The sequence below is a fragment of the Ochotona princeps genome, chromosome 17 (assembly GCF_030435755.1).
Source record: "Ochotona princeps isolate mOchPri1 chromosome 17, mOchPri1.hap1, whole genome shotgun sequence".
Taxonomy (NCBI): domain Eukaryota; kingdom Metazoa; phylum Chordata; class Mammalia; order Lagomorpha; family Ochotonidae; genus Ochotona; species Ochotona princeps.
Genome location: NC_080848.1, coordinates 950,044 through 964,749, shown reverse-complemented (window position 1 = coordinate 964,749; position 14,706 = coordinate 950,044). Strand labels below are relative to the sequence as shown.

The 14,706-nt window shown below is 59.9% G+C and overlaps 1 protein-coding gene across 2 annotated transcripts in view; it reads left to right on the top strand.

Moving 5' to 3' along the window:
- Window positions 1-14,706, top strand: part of RPTOR (regulatory associated protein of MTOR complex 1) — a 226,148-nt gene that overhangs the window by 199,332 nt on the left and 12,110 nt on the right. For both annotated transcript variants that reach the window (XM_058675485.1, XM_058675484.1), the window contains exons 21-24: window positions 3,441-3,559; window positions 7,355-7,458; window positions 7,961-8,144; window positions 9,176-9,286. In XM_058675485.1, the coding sequence (XP_058531468.1) occupies window positions 3,441-3,559; window positions 7,355-7,458; window positions 7,961-8,144; window positions 9,176-9,286 (518 nt within the window). The remainder of the gene's footprint in view (window positions 1-3,440; window positions 3,560-7,354; window positions 7,459-7,960; window positions 8,145-9,175; window positions 9,287-14,706) is intronic.

Here is a 14,706-nt window from a genome sequence, read left to right as displayed (position 1 = left end):
GTCTAGAGGTGAACGTGCTTCATCAGCCCGGGGTCTCCAGCCCACGCAGCGCTGAGTCACACCTCATTCCCGCTGAGTTCTCGAGGGACGTCCTAGATGCGGTAGCTCTGACCTGTGCGAGCTCCCAGGAGCCAGGGCTCGCAGAGCATAAGCTGAGGTCACTCCTGCTGGAGGCCTGTCAGGTAGCTCTGGAAGGTTCTGGCCAGCTGTTCCCAGGGGACCATCCAGATGCAGTGTGGGAAACAAGGCTATCATCGTATCACTGACGTCAGCACCCTGGGTCTCAGCTCCAGGCTCCCGCTCGCGAGGTGCCACCGTCTCCCCCACACAGCTGTAGATCAAACCAAAGTGGCCTTGGCTGGCTGGTGTCCCTGACCTGTCAGGGGGTCAGGGGTTTGTTTCATCAAAACCCAGAGTCAGGTTCTGTGACCTTGTCACGTACGGATATGGTCCGTCCCTCCCCGTGCCCCATCTGAGCCACCTGGATCCTTGACACCCCGTTCCCTGAGCACGCAGCTGCTCGAGGGTACGGGGCCAGAGAGGGCCTGAAGGCCCCAGGAATGACTGGCCACAGCCAGCTGCTTGCCTGCCAAGGCTGAGAGCAGGTGGGCTTGGGGGTCTGGCAAGAGTGCCTGGCCCTGGCCGGCGTGCAGACTGGAGATCTGGGCCTGGGGCCTCGTTCCCTCCACTCCACTGAGTACAACCATGCTCTGTAGCTTGTGTACTAGAATATTTATGCTTTCATTTATTTCAGTGATAGAGATCTTTAGTCGCTGCTTCCCTCCCTAAATGACCACGGTAGCCAAGGCTAGGCCAGGCTGAAGCCAGGAGTCAGGCTCTCCATCCAGGTTTTCTACATGGGTGCAGGACCCAAGCGCTGGGGTCGCCCCCTACTGCTTTCCCAGATGCATTAGCAGGGAGCTGGCTGGGAAGTGGGGCAGCCACTCTACTTACAAGGGCCCTAAGGGATGCCATGGGTACAGGCGGTAACTTAACCCATTGTGCCACAATGCCAGCCCGCACGGTACCAGCTTGAGAATGTGTCACCATAGTTATAAATCCAGGGGGTGCCTGTGTTGAGGGAGGGGAGGGTGTGCAGGGGAGCCAGCCGAAGTGCTGTCCGCTGGACACCCCAGCCCTCGCTGTTGTCACCTCACAGGCACGTGTGGCCCTGGCATCAGCGGAGCTGACAGCCACGCGCGACTAGCCCCACTCCTCACCGTGTCCTGGGAGAGCCAGGTCCAAGTCCTCACTCAGAAGTGGGTGGGAACGACTCCCCTCACAGAACAGAGGAGCACAGGAGCCCAATTCCAGGACTCAGAAACTACCTGACCCCCAGGCTCTTGGGAGACAGCAGAGGCAGTGACCGGCAAATTCTGCCTACCCATCATGCCCCTCCCGTCCAGTCTCTCCTTCCTGGGAGAGCGGGGTGTGGCAGTGGGGCCCCCTGAAGAAGTGCTTACAGCCTGTTCGCTTGACTTCCTACCAGGAGAGGCTGGTGAGCAAACAAGCCCTGCCCCTGGTGCCACTAGGAGTTGCCTTGCACGTGGACACCCCTGATGGAAGCCGCTGTTAAAGTGGCAGAAGCACTAGCCAGCTAGCCGGGGAGCAGTACTGTCCTCCTGGGAACAGCTGCGGCTCCAGCTGGCACAGAGAGGGCAGAGCGGCTCCTAAAGGCTGCCCCATGTCACGGGTGCTGGCCCTAGGGAGGGGACATCTCCAGGACTCGCCTGTTGGTGCTCAGGGACAGGAAGGGGGCTGACAAGATGGTGCAGATGCAGAGCCCTGAGCAAGGCAAGTGGTTCCACCCGTGTCATAGGCTCGGCGCCTCTGCCAGCGGGGCGCCCTGGGGTGCAGGGGAGCCCGGAGCTTGGCGTCGCTCCCTGCATCCTGCCTGCTGAGTGCGGCCATTGCTGTGCCAAGTCCTAACCCAGGCCCCCTGAGAGTCTGTCACCTGTCGTCTATGGAAGAAAAGAGCTTGAGTGAGGCACACGTGGCTGGCAGCAGGCGTGGGTGCCCCGGGCTCGTGCTCGGAGCCCAGAGGTGCTGAGCTGCTGCCTGCCGCCCAGGGCCCGAGTGTGTGCACAATGGCTCTGTCCTGTTCAGGGCACAGCAGGCTTAACCACAGAGCTGCCCATGGAGCAGGGGCTCCCAGCCAAACCAAGCAGAGATGTGCAATGGACAGTGGTTCCCTGATGGCGCTTCTCTGGTTTCCGCCAGTAAGTCATTAGGTCATCCATTGTCGTCTGAGAGACTGGCAGAATGAGACTAACATTGTTATATCAAAGTCAAAATCTGCTAGAAAATCAAGTCAGAAAAATAAAGTTGCGGAACAGCAAATAGTAGCATAACCCCAGCAGATGGTAAACCTCAGCCTTGGTGTTCCCTGGTGGGGCCCTTCCCCCAGCGCCTGCGGGGCAAAGGGGGCCCTGGGACCCTCTGGCACCTGTGAGAATCTCACTTGGCAAACACACCAGGCTACCGGGGTTAGGCAGCAAGCGTGCGTGCCCGTTCCCATGTGCTGCCCGCACATCCAAAAAGCAGGAGGACACCTGGGAGGAGTAGACGTCGGGGCGCCCGCCTTGCTGTATGGAGCAGGGCCATCCCTGCCCGTCCTTGAGGGCAGAGCCAGGCACTGCCCACTCAGCCGTCCCCCTCCCTCCTGCCCATGCTGGCTGGCACCTGTCGGGCCTCCGCCATGTCACCTACTCCACGTTCTGGCTCCTGAGCACCAGCCCTCGGGCCATGCGCGTGCTGCTGCCAGGTCCCCCGCCAAGTACACTGCTCTGTGCTGTCTGCACCGCCCGCCTTGCTGGCCATCCCCACTGGCCTCTCTCCCTTCAGAGACTCACACGGTTTCTGGGCTCTACCACGGTGCCAGGGCCCAGCGTGGCCAGAGCCTGTGTACCTGTGTGTTCTCTGGGTTCTGCTGCCGTGCCAAGGCCAAGGTGTGGCTCAGAGGCTGAACGTATGTGTGTCCTCGGGGCTCTGCTGCAGTGCCAGGGTACAGCCTGTCGCTGGGCTCTGCTGCAGTGCCAGGGTATAGCCTGTCGCTGGGCTCTGCTGCGGTGCCAGGGTACAGCCTGTCGCTGGGCTCTGTGAGAGACCAGGTAGGCGTGCACAGCCCTGCCTGAGGAGGCCACCGTAGCCTGCCTCCTCTGCCCCACATCCAGAGCGTGCCACTGCCAAGTCCAGTCCTGCCCACACTCTGCCACTGGCTTGAGGATGCCTGGGGTCGGGGGTCCCCTCACCCATGCCCAGGATGTGGCCAAGGGCTGCCTTCCTGCAGCCATGTTCATGTGAGGTGGCAGCTCTGTTCTGAAGCAGCTTCCTCCCCAGAGGGTGGATCGAGGCCTGCATCCTTCCCGCAGGAGCATCCTGTCTGACGCCCTGTGAGGGCAGCAGTGCGACAGCCCACTCAGCCCTCCCGTCTCTTGCAGGGGTGTCCTTCAACAGCGTCTATACCCAGACGTGGAGAGTCCTGCTGCACCTGGCCGCTGACCCCTACCCCGACGTCTCCGACCTGGCCATGAAGGTGCTCAACAGCATCGCCCACAAGGTGTGTGGAGCGCCCGCAGAGCTGCACGGCTGCAGTTCAGCCGGGGGCGTCGTGAGGGGCTCCTGGGCCCGCCCGCTCTGTGGCAGGCTGGAAGAGGCCCACCTGCCATGGCCTCTGCGCACACACTCGCTATCGGATTTGTGCGTTTCTTGCCCCAGGCATTTGCCCACCCAGACTCACACTTTTTTTTTTCCTTAAAGACTTCATTTATTTAAAAGGAGGAGTTGTAGAGGGGGGGACAGAGAGATCTGACCTCTGGTTCACCTCCAGATGGCTGCCATGGCCAGGACTGGTTCTGCCCAAAGCCAAGAGCCCAGCAGCACTCCATCAACCTCACATGGCTCACAGGGCATGCTCGCTGCCTTCCCAGGAACACGGACAGGGAGCTGGGTCACAAGTGGGCAGGTGCGTGGCCTAGTGGCTAAAGTCCTCGCCTTGAACACTCCAGGATCCCATATGGGCACCAGTTCTGGTCCTGGCGGCTCCACTTCCCATCCAGCTCCCTGCCTGTGGCCTGGGAAAGCAGTCGAGGACAGCCCAGGGCCTTGGGACCCTGCACCCATGTGGGAGACCTGGAAGAGGTTCCAGGTTCCCGGCTTCGGATTGGCACGCACCGGCCGTTGCGGCTCACTTGGGGAGTGAATCATCGGACGGAAGATCTTCCTCTCTGTCTCTCCTCCTCTCTGTATATCTGGCTGTAATAAAATGAATAAATCTTAAAAAAAAAAAAAAAGGAACAAGTGGGCAGGTGGGACTCCAACGGCTGCATCGCAGCTGGCAGTTGAACCCTGGCCCGAAGCTCCTGCCTGTGCTGCTACAGAGAAATGAGCCTAATTCAATGTCTGAATCTGAAGCCACATTTTTATTCATTACAGTTAAAAATATTCGTGAGTGCATGAGGGTCATGTCCCCCTGTGTGATGGCTGTGTCCCGTGAGCTGTGTCATCGCCGCCCTGGGGTGTGGCAGCTCCTGTGTGGCCGGAGGAAGGGAGCCTCCGCCCGGGCCCAGCTCCAGCTGCCGTACAGGTTGTGGCCATACATCCTCAGAGGCCCTGCTGTCGCTGTCACTGTTGCTGAGTGACGCCTGGCCATCTGTGTGAGGACAAGTCCATGCCGCTTCTGTGGAGTGCTGTGGGCAGGGAGTGACTGAGCAGAGGCAGAGGCGCCCAGAGCCAGCTCTCGGCAGTCCTGGGGGACCCCCTTTGGCGAACTGCTCGCCCACGAGTCATCCTTACGGCAGAACTCTCAGGAATATTTCTGACTGCCTGGCTGCCTCCCACGGAGGAACAGTCACGGAGCCCTGAGGCCAGCCAGGAAGCCCATAGCCGCCCATGGGGCATGTGCGAGGGGGCCCTGAGGCCAGCCAGGAAGCCCATAGCCGCCCATGGGGCATGTGCAAGGGGGCCCTGAGGCCAGCCAGGAAGCCCATAGCCGCCCATGGGGCATGTGCAAGGGGGCCCTGAGGCCAGCCAGGAAGCCCATAGCCGGCCTGGCCCTCAGGCTCCCTGTGCCTTCTGTCCCTTCCAGTTAGGGGACCACACCAGCCGTGAAGGGCCTGATGCTGCCCGGCCTGTGGCTGGCGGAGATGGGATAGACTGCCCACAGCCGCTGCAGCCTCCAGGGACATGGACAGGGCTGGCTGCCACAGTAGCCTCAGGGGACTGGACGGGAGACGGGGCCGCCCACAACCACGGCTCCTCAGGTGGCTTCTGCCTTTACATTGAGCTGAGAGATTCCACACTAAGCAGGCAATTCGCCACCCTGTGAGGGCTCACATGGGAGGTGGACCAGAGAGGGAGCAGCGGGCAAGGGCAGGTGAGGTCACCTGAGGCCCTTGGCGCATGACGAGCGTCCAGCAGCTCTTCCCGTGGTGCCTGCTCAGAATGGTGACAGGACTGTAGGCAGGTTCCCCCACCCCTGCCCCGCTCAAGGGTCCTCGTGCCTCTGCTTGGAGGGGCCATGCACCCAGCCCCCGACCCTCCGCCCCGACCGCACTACTGGGCCAGTCTAAAACCCTGAGGTCACTGGTGCTCCTCACAGGACTGCCACTGCCCATGACCCCTGCCCAGGAACTCCCAGGGGTCCAGGGCAAGGACTCGGGGTCCAGGGCAAGGACTCGGAGTCCAGCTGGGAGAGCGGAGCATGGGGCTGACAGTCCCTTGGGCCACCTCAGGATGCCCTCGTCACTGCCTTTGGCGGCTGTGGGAACTGCTGAAGTGTTCCCGTCAGCTCGGGATTTCCTGTCTTCCCATCACCTCCCACACTCAGAGCAACCCACACTAGACTTCTTGTGTCTGAGGAGTCAGTTTCCTTTCTCTTTTTAGACTTTTTAAAGAGAGAGTTATGGGGCTGGCACCGTGGCACAGTGAGTTAAGCTGCTACCTGCAGGTCCAACACCCCATACGGGCAGTAGTTCAAATCCCTGCTGCTCTACTTCCCATCCAGCTCCCTGCTAATGGCCTGAGAAAGCAGCAGAGGACGGCCAAGTGCTAGGCCCCCTGCACCTGCATAGGAGACCCAGAAGACACTCTAGGCTTCTGGCTTTAGTATACCACAACCCTGGCCATTGTGGCCATTTGGGGACAAATCAGTGGATGGAAGACCTCTCTCTTTGGTGTCACTCTCTCTCCCTCTTTCTCTGTAACTTTGCCTTTGAAATAAGTCTTTTTGATAAAAAGGGATTATTTATTGAACAGAATTACAGAGAGGGCCCTTTGGTTTGCTCATTCACTCCCCAGATGGCCACAGTGGCCAGGGCTGGACGTAGACAAGGCAGGAGTCAGGGCTCCCAGGGCTTCCACGTGGGGCAGGCCCACGCACGTGGCCTGTTTGTGGGCTGTACTTACAGGATCGTGTAGCGCTCCACTCTACCTGTGTGAGAGTGCGATGGCAGAATAGTGCCAAGTGCACAGACGTTTTGTGCTGTCTGTAATTAAGGAAAGGCAGAAGCGTTTGCAGATCGCACTGGTCTGCCCTCTGGCCAGTTTTTCTCATGGTGAGGGCAGGAGAATCCAAAAGCCGTTGGCATCCCATGGGGAGACACCTGCGGTGATTGGCCTCTGGTGTTTGGCTGGTCAGAGGGCGGGTTGACATCCCATTGAGCGGGCCAGCAGGGCACACGAGTGTTCGTGGCCACCCAGCTCCTGCAGCAAGTGCAGGTGTACCTGCCAGCTCCCTGGACTGCACTCCCAGAATTGTCTGCCAGCCTAGCAGTGGCCAGGACCACCAGCAGGCTCCCAGGGACACAGGAGACAGTGGACACCGTCTTCCTGAAGGGTGGAGTGTACTACGCATTGACCCTCTAGCCACCTAGACACCCCTTCAGTCTTCCCGTCACGGTCGCCAGCCTAGGGACCGCCAGCCCCAGGTGGACCATTTGGGGCAGGTGTTGGGCCTGGTGGTGGAGCTGCTGCTGGGGAGACCCACACCCCATAGCGGAGTGTCCATGTGTGTCCTTGTCCCCTGGGAGGCAGCAGGGGGTGGCCCAAGGACTTGGTCCCTGCCGCTCATGTGAGAGCTCCTGATTCCTGGTACTGGCCTGGCCCAGCCCTGTGTGCTGTGAGCATCTGGGGGCTGAACCAGCCGTGGGAGGTCTCTGTCTTCCCACCAGATAAAATGGAAACATAAAAACAAGGTCTCCAGGGTTACATTCGGGGTACAGTCTACTGGTCTGTCCCTGGATAAAAAGGCCTTGGCTCCGCCATGAAGCCCCTTGGAAGCCACCACTGCTGTGCCTCTCACGTGCGTCTAGAGGCCATTGGGCGGCCCCTAGTTCCCTGTCTGTTGCTCCTGTAGGCCACGGTGAACGCCCGGCCCCAGCGCATTCTGGATGCATCTTCACTCACGCAGTCGGCCCCCGCTAGCCCTACCAACAAGGGCGTGCACATCCACCAAGTGGGGTGAGTAATGGGCATTGCACACCGTGCCAGCTGCCCTGCCCCATGGGAGTCACTGCCAGGACATGTCCCCATCTTCCCACTGCTTCCTGTGTTCCCTCCCCGTACCCAGTGGAGCCCCTCCTGGCCAGCCCCACTTGGGAAACCCTGCGCTTGCACACACAGCGGTGGCCGAAACTGGGTCTGGCCGGTGCCCTGGACTGCTCTGAGTTTCACAAGAGGCTGTAAGCCCCCGAGCAGGACACTGGTGGGTGGCTGCTCCATCCCATCAGCAGGTGCCCACCGGAGGCTATGCAGCCATGTCCTGTGCTGTCAGGGGCTTGAGGCGCCATCCCAGGTGGGCAGCCAGGGCCCTCATACCTGGTTAGAGGCCATTCCTACGCCACCAGGTGGGCTGCCAGGCTGCGTGGGAGTCAGGCCACAGTGTCCCCATGTCTGTCAGCAGCAGCCAGGAGGCATGGGGCTGTGGTTTAGGGTGCAAAGCTCCTTGTTCTCCCCATGGCAGCGGCTCCCCGCCGGCATCCAGTGCCAGCAGCTCCAGCCTGACCAACGACGTGGCCAAGCAGCCAGGCAGTCGCGAGCTGCCCTCCGGCCGGCCAAGTACCACAGGTTCCGTGGCTGCGCAGTACACCCCCCACTCCCACCAGTTTCCCCGGACACGGAAGATGTTCGACAAGGGCCCCGATCAGGTACGCAGCCTCCGGGGACAAGCCCACACAGAAACCCCTCGGGAACACGTGCAGCTAGCCCCACGCCCAGCCGTGGGCCTGTCTCGGCCCCTGCAGAGGAGGGCTGCACTGCTGGGCTTCGTAGGGACGTCTCCTTCCTGGCTGTCCGAGCAACAGAATCCAAGCACATGGCCAAGTCCTTCTTTCCCCTCTTGGGGGAACAGGATGTGATGGCGGCTCCACGAGTTTCCTCCGAGCAGGGTGTGTCTGCATAGGCGCTCGATTGTTGAGCTGCCTGCTCTCCTCGGGGCTCCCAGCAGCCCATGTGCAGAACTGGGCACCCTGGCCCGGGCTGTGCAGAGGCCCTCCAGCTGCCGTGGTGCTGACAGCGGTGTCCCTTGGGAGCGGGGAGACCAGACTTCCCTTGCACTTTAGTCACTTGAACAAGAAGCTACCTGCTGTTCACTAGGGAATCCCAGGTTTCCATGCCAACCTGGTGGCTCCAGCGCCCCCACCATCAGAGCTGTAGCAATGAGGAGGGAAGCCGGCCCGGGCTACGAGTACAGGCCAACCTCCTGGATGGGCCCACGGCCCGGACCACAGTGGGCACAGGGCAACCACTGCACACAGGCACCTGCAGACTACTGCCCTGTTGGCCCTATCGCAAGGCTGGGGACTGCCGCTTCAGGCAACCTGAGGGGTGGCCAGTGTGACATAGCAGTCAGGTACAGAGCAGCCTGCAGGGCTCTCCCTCAGGACCGCCGTTCACCAGCAGGGCCCAGCCACCAGAGCAGCCATGTGCCGGGCCATGGTGAACTAGTTTGGGCAAAGGACCCTGCTCAGCAGCTGGCCCATGCTGAGCCGACCCCAGGAAGGCATAGTGGACACAGGCCCTGCCACCCTGTCCAGACCCCGGGCCCAGTGTCTGCGGGAACAGGTAGAAATGGCTCATGCTGCCGCCCTGCTCCTGGCCCAGCCCAGAGCTCTGAGCACCCAGCCACACCTGGACTCTCAGGCCGAGGGGGCCCACGCTGTCCCTCCCCTCCCTGCAGACCGCGGATGATGGGGACGAGGCTGCCGGACACAAGAACTTCATCTCCGCCACCATGCAGACGGGCTTCTGCGACTGGAGTGCCCGCTACTTCGCCCAGCCTGTCATGAAGGTGTGTGAGCCCTGGCACATGGGGCCCAGCGAAGCTGCCCCTTCCGGGGGCATGCTGCTCGCGTGTGACTCCTTTCCCCTGTGGCCCCCGCTCTGGCCCCTTGAACTCCTGCCCTGTCGTGCTCATCACCGTGGCCCAGGGCGTCCACACGGGTCACCTTGATGAGCTGCGGGCAGGAGAGCAGGAGTTCCAGGGCCGTTGCCAGCCCCGCCAGCCCCCAAGCCATCCCTCCACAGCTACTGTCCCCGTGGGGCAACGTGACGCTAAGTCAGCGTACAGCGGCAGGATTAGCAGTTAAAGCTGACGGCTCAAGCAGCCGACTTCACTTACTTGCCACCTGCTGGGAGCTGGCCTGCTTGCTCCTGAGCTCACTACAGGCCTTCGAGGCCTGCCGGGATACCCTCACCAGGGCCCTGCCTGGGCCAGCACCCTAGGGCTCACCTCTGCTGAAGTACCAGCTCCCATGGGCTGACCAGGAGCCACACACGGTGGAGTCATGGATGCCCACCTCCGCAGAGGTGACTCAAGCCCCCCTAAGCTAACAGCACTGGCTCAGGAGACCCTCCACCTCCACGGGTGCATCACTGAAGACCCTGTGTCATGGGTGGTCCTGGGCATGCTCCTCTGCCAGCAGCCCACCCCTCTGCACCTCTCCTCTCCCGTCACGCACACAAATGCTCACCAAGTCCATGTCCGCTCCTGGCCCCCGCGGCCCAGGCTGGGTGGGGGGCTGCCTCTCTCCCGCGCTGGTTTTTCCTTAAGATGCATATACTGACTTGCAAGATGAAGTCACAAAGAGAGAGATCTTCCAGATGATTGTGGCAGCCAGGCTGCGGCCCAGAGCTCCCTGCGCGTCTCCACAGGGTGCAGGGGACTGAGGACTTGGCACGCTAGCTGGGAGCTGGATTGGAAGTGGAGCAGCCCGGGCTCTATCTGGTATCCTTTTGTAGGGATGTGGGTATCTGAGGCAGCGACTCTTCCGCTGTGTGAGTGAACCCAAGAATGTGAACTTCCCATAGTTCAGCCCAGGAAGTCACTTCACTGAGGTCTAAAAGTGCTCTAAGATGTGGGCAGGCGGGGCTGGCATCCTGGCCAAGGGGATGAGCCATGCCAGCAATGCTGGTCCAGTTCCTGGCTGCTGCACTCCGGTTCCCCATGAATGGCCTGGCAAAGGCAGTGGAAGATAGCCCAAGTGTTTGGACCCCTGCCGTCCCAATGGGAGACCCGGAGGAAGCTTCTGGCTCAGCTTAGCCCAGCTCTGGCTCTTTGTGAGTGAATCAGTAATGGAAGTTCAGTTTTCCCTCTTCCCCTCTCTGATTAAACCTTCAAAAAAAAAGTTGACAATAACCAGTGTTACGAGGAAATGTTTTACAAAGAAAAAGGACAGAAACCCCCATCTGATAGTGCTGCCACTGTGCCAGGTGTGTGCATGCAGATGACACGGGGGGCCAGCTGCTGGGTGAGCGGGGCCTGCGCTCAGGACGCAGCACAGGCTGGGCTGTGGGGGCACTGTGCCCCCAGCACTTCCAGGGGGTGAGGCCAGCCCGAGTGCAGGCTCAGTCGCGGATGTGCGTACTGAGCTGCTCCTCGGAACTGAGGAGTTCCGCTTTACCTCCACGCAGGCCAGGACGGTGCGGGCCTGGAGCCCAGGGCCCCTTGGCGTGCTGAACCCCACCCACTTCCTGGCATGGCAATGAGCGACTTTGCTTGAAATCCTTGGGCAGCGCTTGTTCTGACTCATCAAGGCTTGTCCTAGAAAACTCAAAGCTCATTTCCCCTAAACCTGAAAATGAATTTGATTTCTTCCCAAAAGATTTGCTTTCTTCCCCAGGCATTCAAATGAGCCTTCGCTGAGCAAGCCTCTGCCGGCTGCTCAAAGCATATCTGGTGCCAGTCTGGGCTGCAGCCTGCCAGGGGGCCCCCACACATCTGCCAGGAAGCCGCCTACACCTGCCAGGCACCCCGTCTCCCTGCTCAGGGTCGCCCTCAGCTTCAGAAGGGGAGACGGCTGTGCTCTGTGGTTTGCAGTCCTGCCTCTCCCAGGAGTGTTTTCAATAATTGAATTAATCATCAAATCACACATTTGTATGATCAGGTGCGTGAGGATCCCATTGGCACAGATTCCAACAACGAGAACTCGAACCCCAAATCCTACCCTGCCCCAAAGGTGCAGCAGGCCTGACAAGCATCCACTGAGCAGGTGACACCCAGAACCTGGTGTGTCTGAGCAGCTGGTCACCTAGAACTCCAAAGCCACCACTGCAGCGGCAGGTTGGCTGGGGGTTTTTGTTTATTCTGAGGACCAAAAACAGCTGTGCCCAGCCACAATCGCTGCCCATGTAAGGTAGGGGCTGCCCCATGCCCAGCTGCCATCACCTTGTGTGAGGTGGGGGGCCGCCCTGTTCTCCGGCTGCGGTCACCCTGTGTGAGGTGGGCGGTCACCCGTGCTCCGGCTGCAGTCACCCTGTGTGAGGTGGGGGGCCGCCCTGTTCTCCGGCTGCGGTCACCCTGTGTGAGGTGGGCGGTCACCCGTGCTCCGGCTGCAGTCACCCTGTGTGAGGTGGGGGGCCGCCCTGTTCTCCGGCTGCGGTCACCCTGTGTGAGGTGGGGGGCTGCCCTGTTCTCCAGCTGCGGTCACCCTGTGTGAGGTGGGGGACCGCCCCGTGCCCAGCCACCGTCCCCACGTGTGTGAGGAGCTGCTCTGCTCCCCGCCTGTGCCATGGAGGCACAGAGGTAGGGCAACGGCTGTGTGCACTTGGGGCTGACTCCCATTCTGACCTCAGAGGGGCGTGTCGCTTTGTCCAGAGGTTGGCATCCCCAGGGGAAGGGGAACCCTTGGCTGTTGCTGCGGGGAGGGCGGTACCTCACAGGGCAGCTCATGCTCCTGCCTCGGGAAACTCCTTCCTCGTTTTTTTTTTTTGAAGATTTATTTACTTTGAAGTCAGAGAGATCTTGCACAGCTCCAACGGCCAGGGCTAAGCAGGCTGGAGCTAGGAGCTTCTTGCTGGTACCCTGTGTGGGAGAAGAGGATTGGACCATCATGGGCTGCTCTCCTGGGGCACTCATTAGCAAGGAGGTGGGCAGAAACTAGCGCCCAGGACCTGAACTAGCACCCAAATGAGCAGGCAGCACCCCGAATCCCAGGTTGACCTGCTGTGTCACACACCAACCCTGAGAGATACATTCTTACAAACCACTAATATATGTATATGATTAGCTATCTCCATCTAAGATAACTAAGTTGACAAGCCTGCTCAACACATCTATTAGTTGAAAGACAGAGATGAGATCTTCTATTAGCTGGTTTACTCCTGAAAGAGCACAGCAGCCAGGAGTCACACTGTGTGCCAGCCTCCCGCAGGAATGGCAGGGCAGAGACCGCCAGCCGCTCTCTGTGCTGCCCCAGCAGGGCACAGGGTCAGGAGCAGCTTGGGACGCCAGCGCTGTCAGTGGCTGCTTGACCCACACACCACAGCACGAGCCCCTAGCAGCATTGTCTGGCAGACCAACACACAGAAAACCAAAGTTACAAGGTGCCATGTGAGGAAAAACTGGACTTCACCAAACTCAAGGACTGGTTTCTGAAAAACAGTGCCCAGAAAAGGCAAGCCGCCAAATGAGAGGAAGTTGTGAAACGCGTGGCAGATGGAGATCTTGTGTTGAGCGTGTGTAAACTCTCAAGACTCTGCAAGGAGGGGCTGAGCTTGCAGTGTAGCTGGGGAAACCGCCGTCCACATGTGACACCAGCATCCTTTGTGGGCACTGGTTCAAGTCCCAGCTTGCCCAGTTCCCATGCAGCTCCCTGCTGATGCACCTGCGAAAAGCAATGGAAGAAGGCCCAAGTGTTCGAGCCCTTGCCACCCGTGTGGAAGGCTGTAAGAAGCCCGCCTTTGTCCTGGCCCAGCACTGGCCATTGTGGCCATCCAGGAAGTGAACCAGCAGGTGGAAGATCTCTCTCTCTCCCTGTAACATTTTCAGAATAAGTACACAAATCTTAAAGAACCCAGCCCTAGAGCCAGATGTAATAGTGGGAGGTTTGCAGACACATCACCAAGAAAGGTCCACAGGTGGGGACAGCATGGGGGACATTGCTCACAGAGCGGGGTGCGTGTGGCCAGACCTCAGAGCCTGGCAGTACATGCACTGACAGCAGGCATGGTACTTTGGAGGCTCTCGTCCTGGGCTGTGGCTGGTACAAGGATGGCTACTGCAGGTCCCAGGGCAGTGCTTTGTGCCCTGAGAGAGGCAGTGCAGCCTGCGGAGCCCTCTGCGAGTATTTCAGGGTCTCTCTTCATGCACAGTACAAACCAGAGGCGACCCAGAGGCCCTTCCTTGGGGGGACAGGCGCACTGCTGTCTAAGGTGCCTGTCAGCTGGCATCCCACGTGCTTCCTAGCTGTGTCCCGTTGCTCTGCTTGGCAGCCATCCCTCGCCAAGGCCTCAAATGAGCAGCAGAGCATGGCCCGAGGGTTGGGCCCCTGCTGCCCACATGGGAGACCCAAGGCCTGGGTATCACAGCCATCTGGAGGTGATCCAGTAGGTAGAAGATTCTGGACAGCAATGGAAGTTAATACCTGGATGACACTGGTGAACCACAAGTGACCTTCCAAGTGGAAGAGGCCACTTGAAGCCCTGACATGGCACCGACCTTGAGCACACAGCAGGAGCTGTAGATCGGAGACAGAAAACACATCCTGGTGGGGCTGGCACCCTGTATCAGAAGCCAGTTTTAATCCCAGCTGCTCTGCTTCCAGTCTGGTTCCCTACTGGTGTGCCAGGAAGGCAGTGGGCGATGACCTAAGTACTTGAACCCCTGCCACTCTTGAGGGCCACTGGGCAGGAGTGCATGGCTTTAGCCTTGTTGCCATGGCATTTGCGGAGGGGACCAGTGGACGCAAGAGCCGAGTGTCTCGGTGGCCTTTCGCCTTTCCAATCAATACATCTTCTTACAAGGTAGAATACAAGGGTAGTCCTCAGCCTGCAGCACTGGCACCCCGTCTGTGTGTCAGTTCTAATCCCGGCAGCTCCACTTCCCACCCAGCTCCCTGCCTGTGGCCTGGGAAAGCAGTCGAGGACAGCCCAGAACCTTGGGACCCTGCACCTGCGTGGGAGACCTGGAAGAAGCTCCTGGCTTCAGATCAGCTCAGCTCCAGCCGTTGGACGATTTGGGGAGTGACCCAGTGGACAGATATCAGCCTCTGTCCCTCCCCTCTTGCTCTCTCCCTTTTCACTCCATCCAACTTACCTAGTAAATTCAATATTTATGAATGAATATAACACCAGGGCTAGGCGTTAAAAGAAGGACCAGCCAGCAAGGGACCCAAGATGAGGTGTGGGTGCGTCGGACTGTGCCTGGGTGCATGGCGTTTACACAACTAAGCATTTGCAGAAACTTGGAGCTGTCGCTGGAAGTGAGGCACT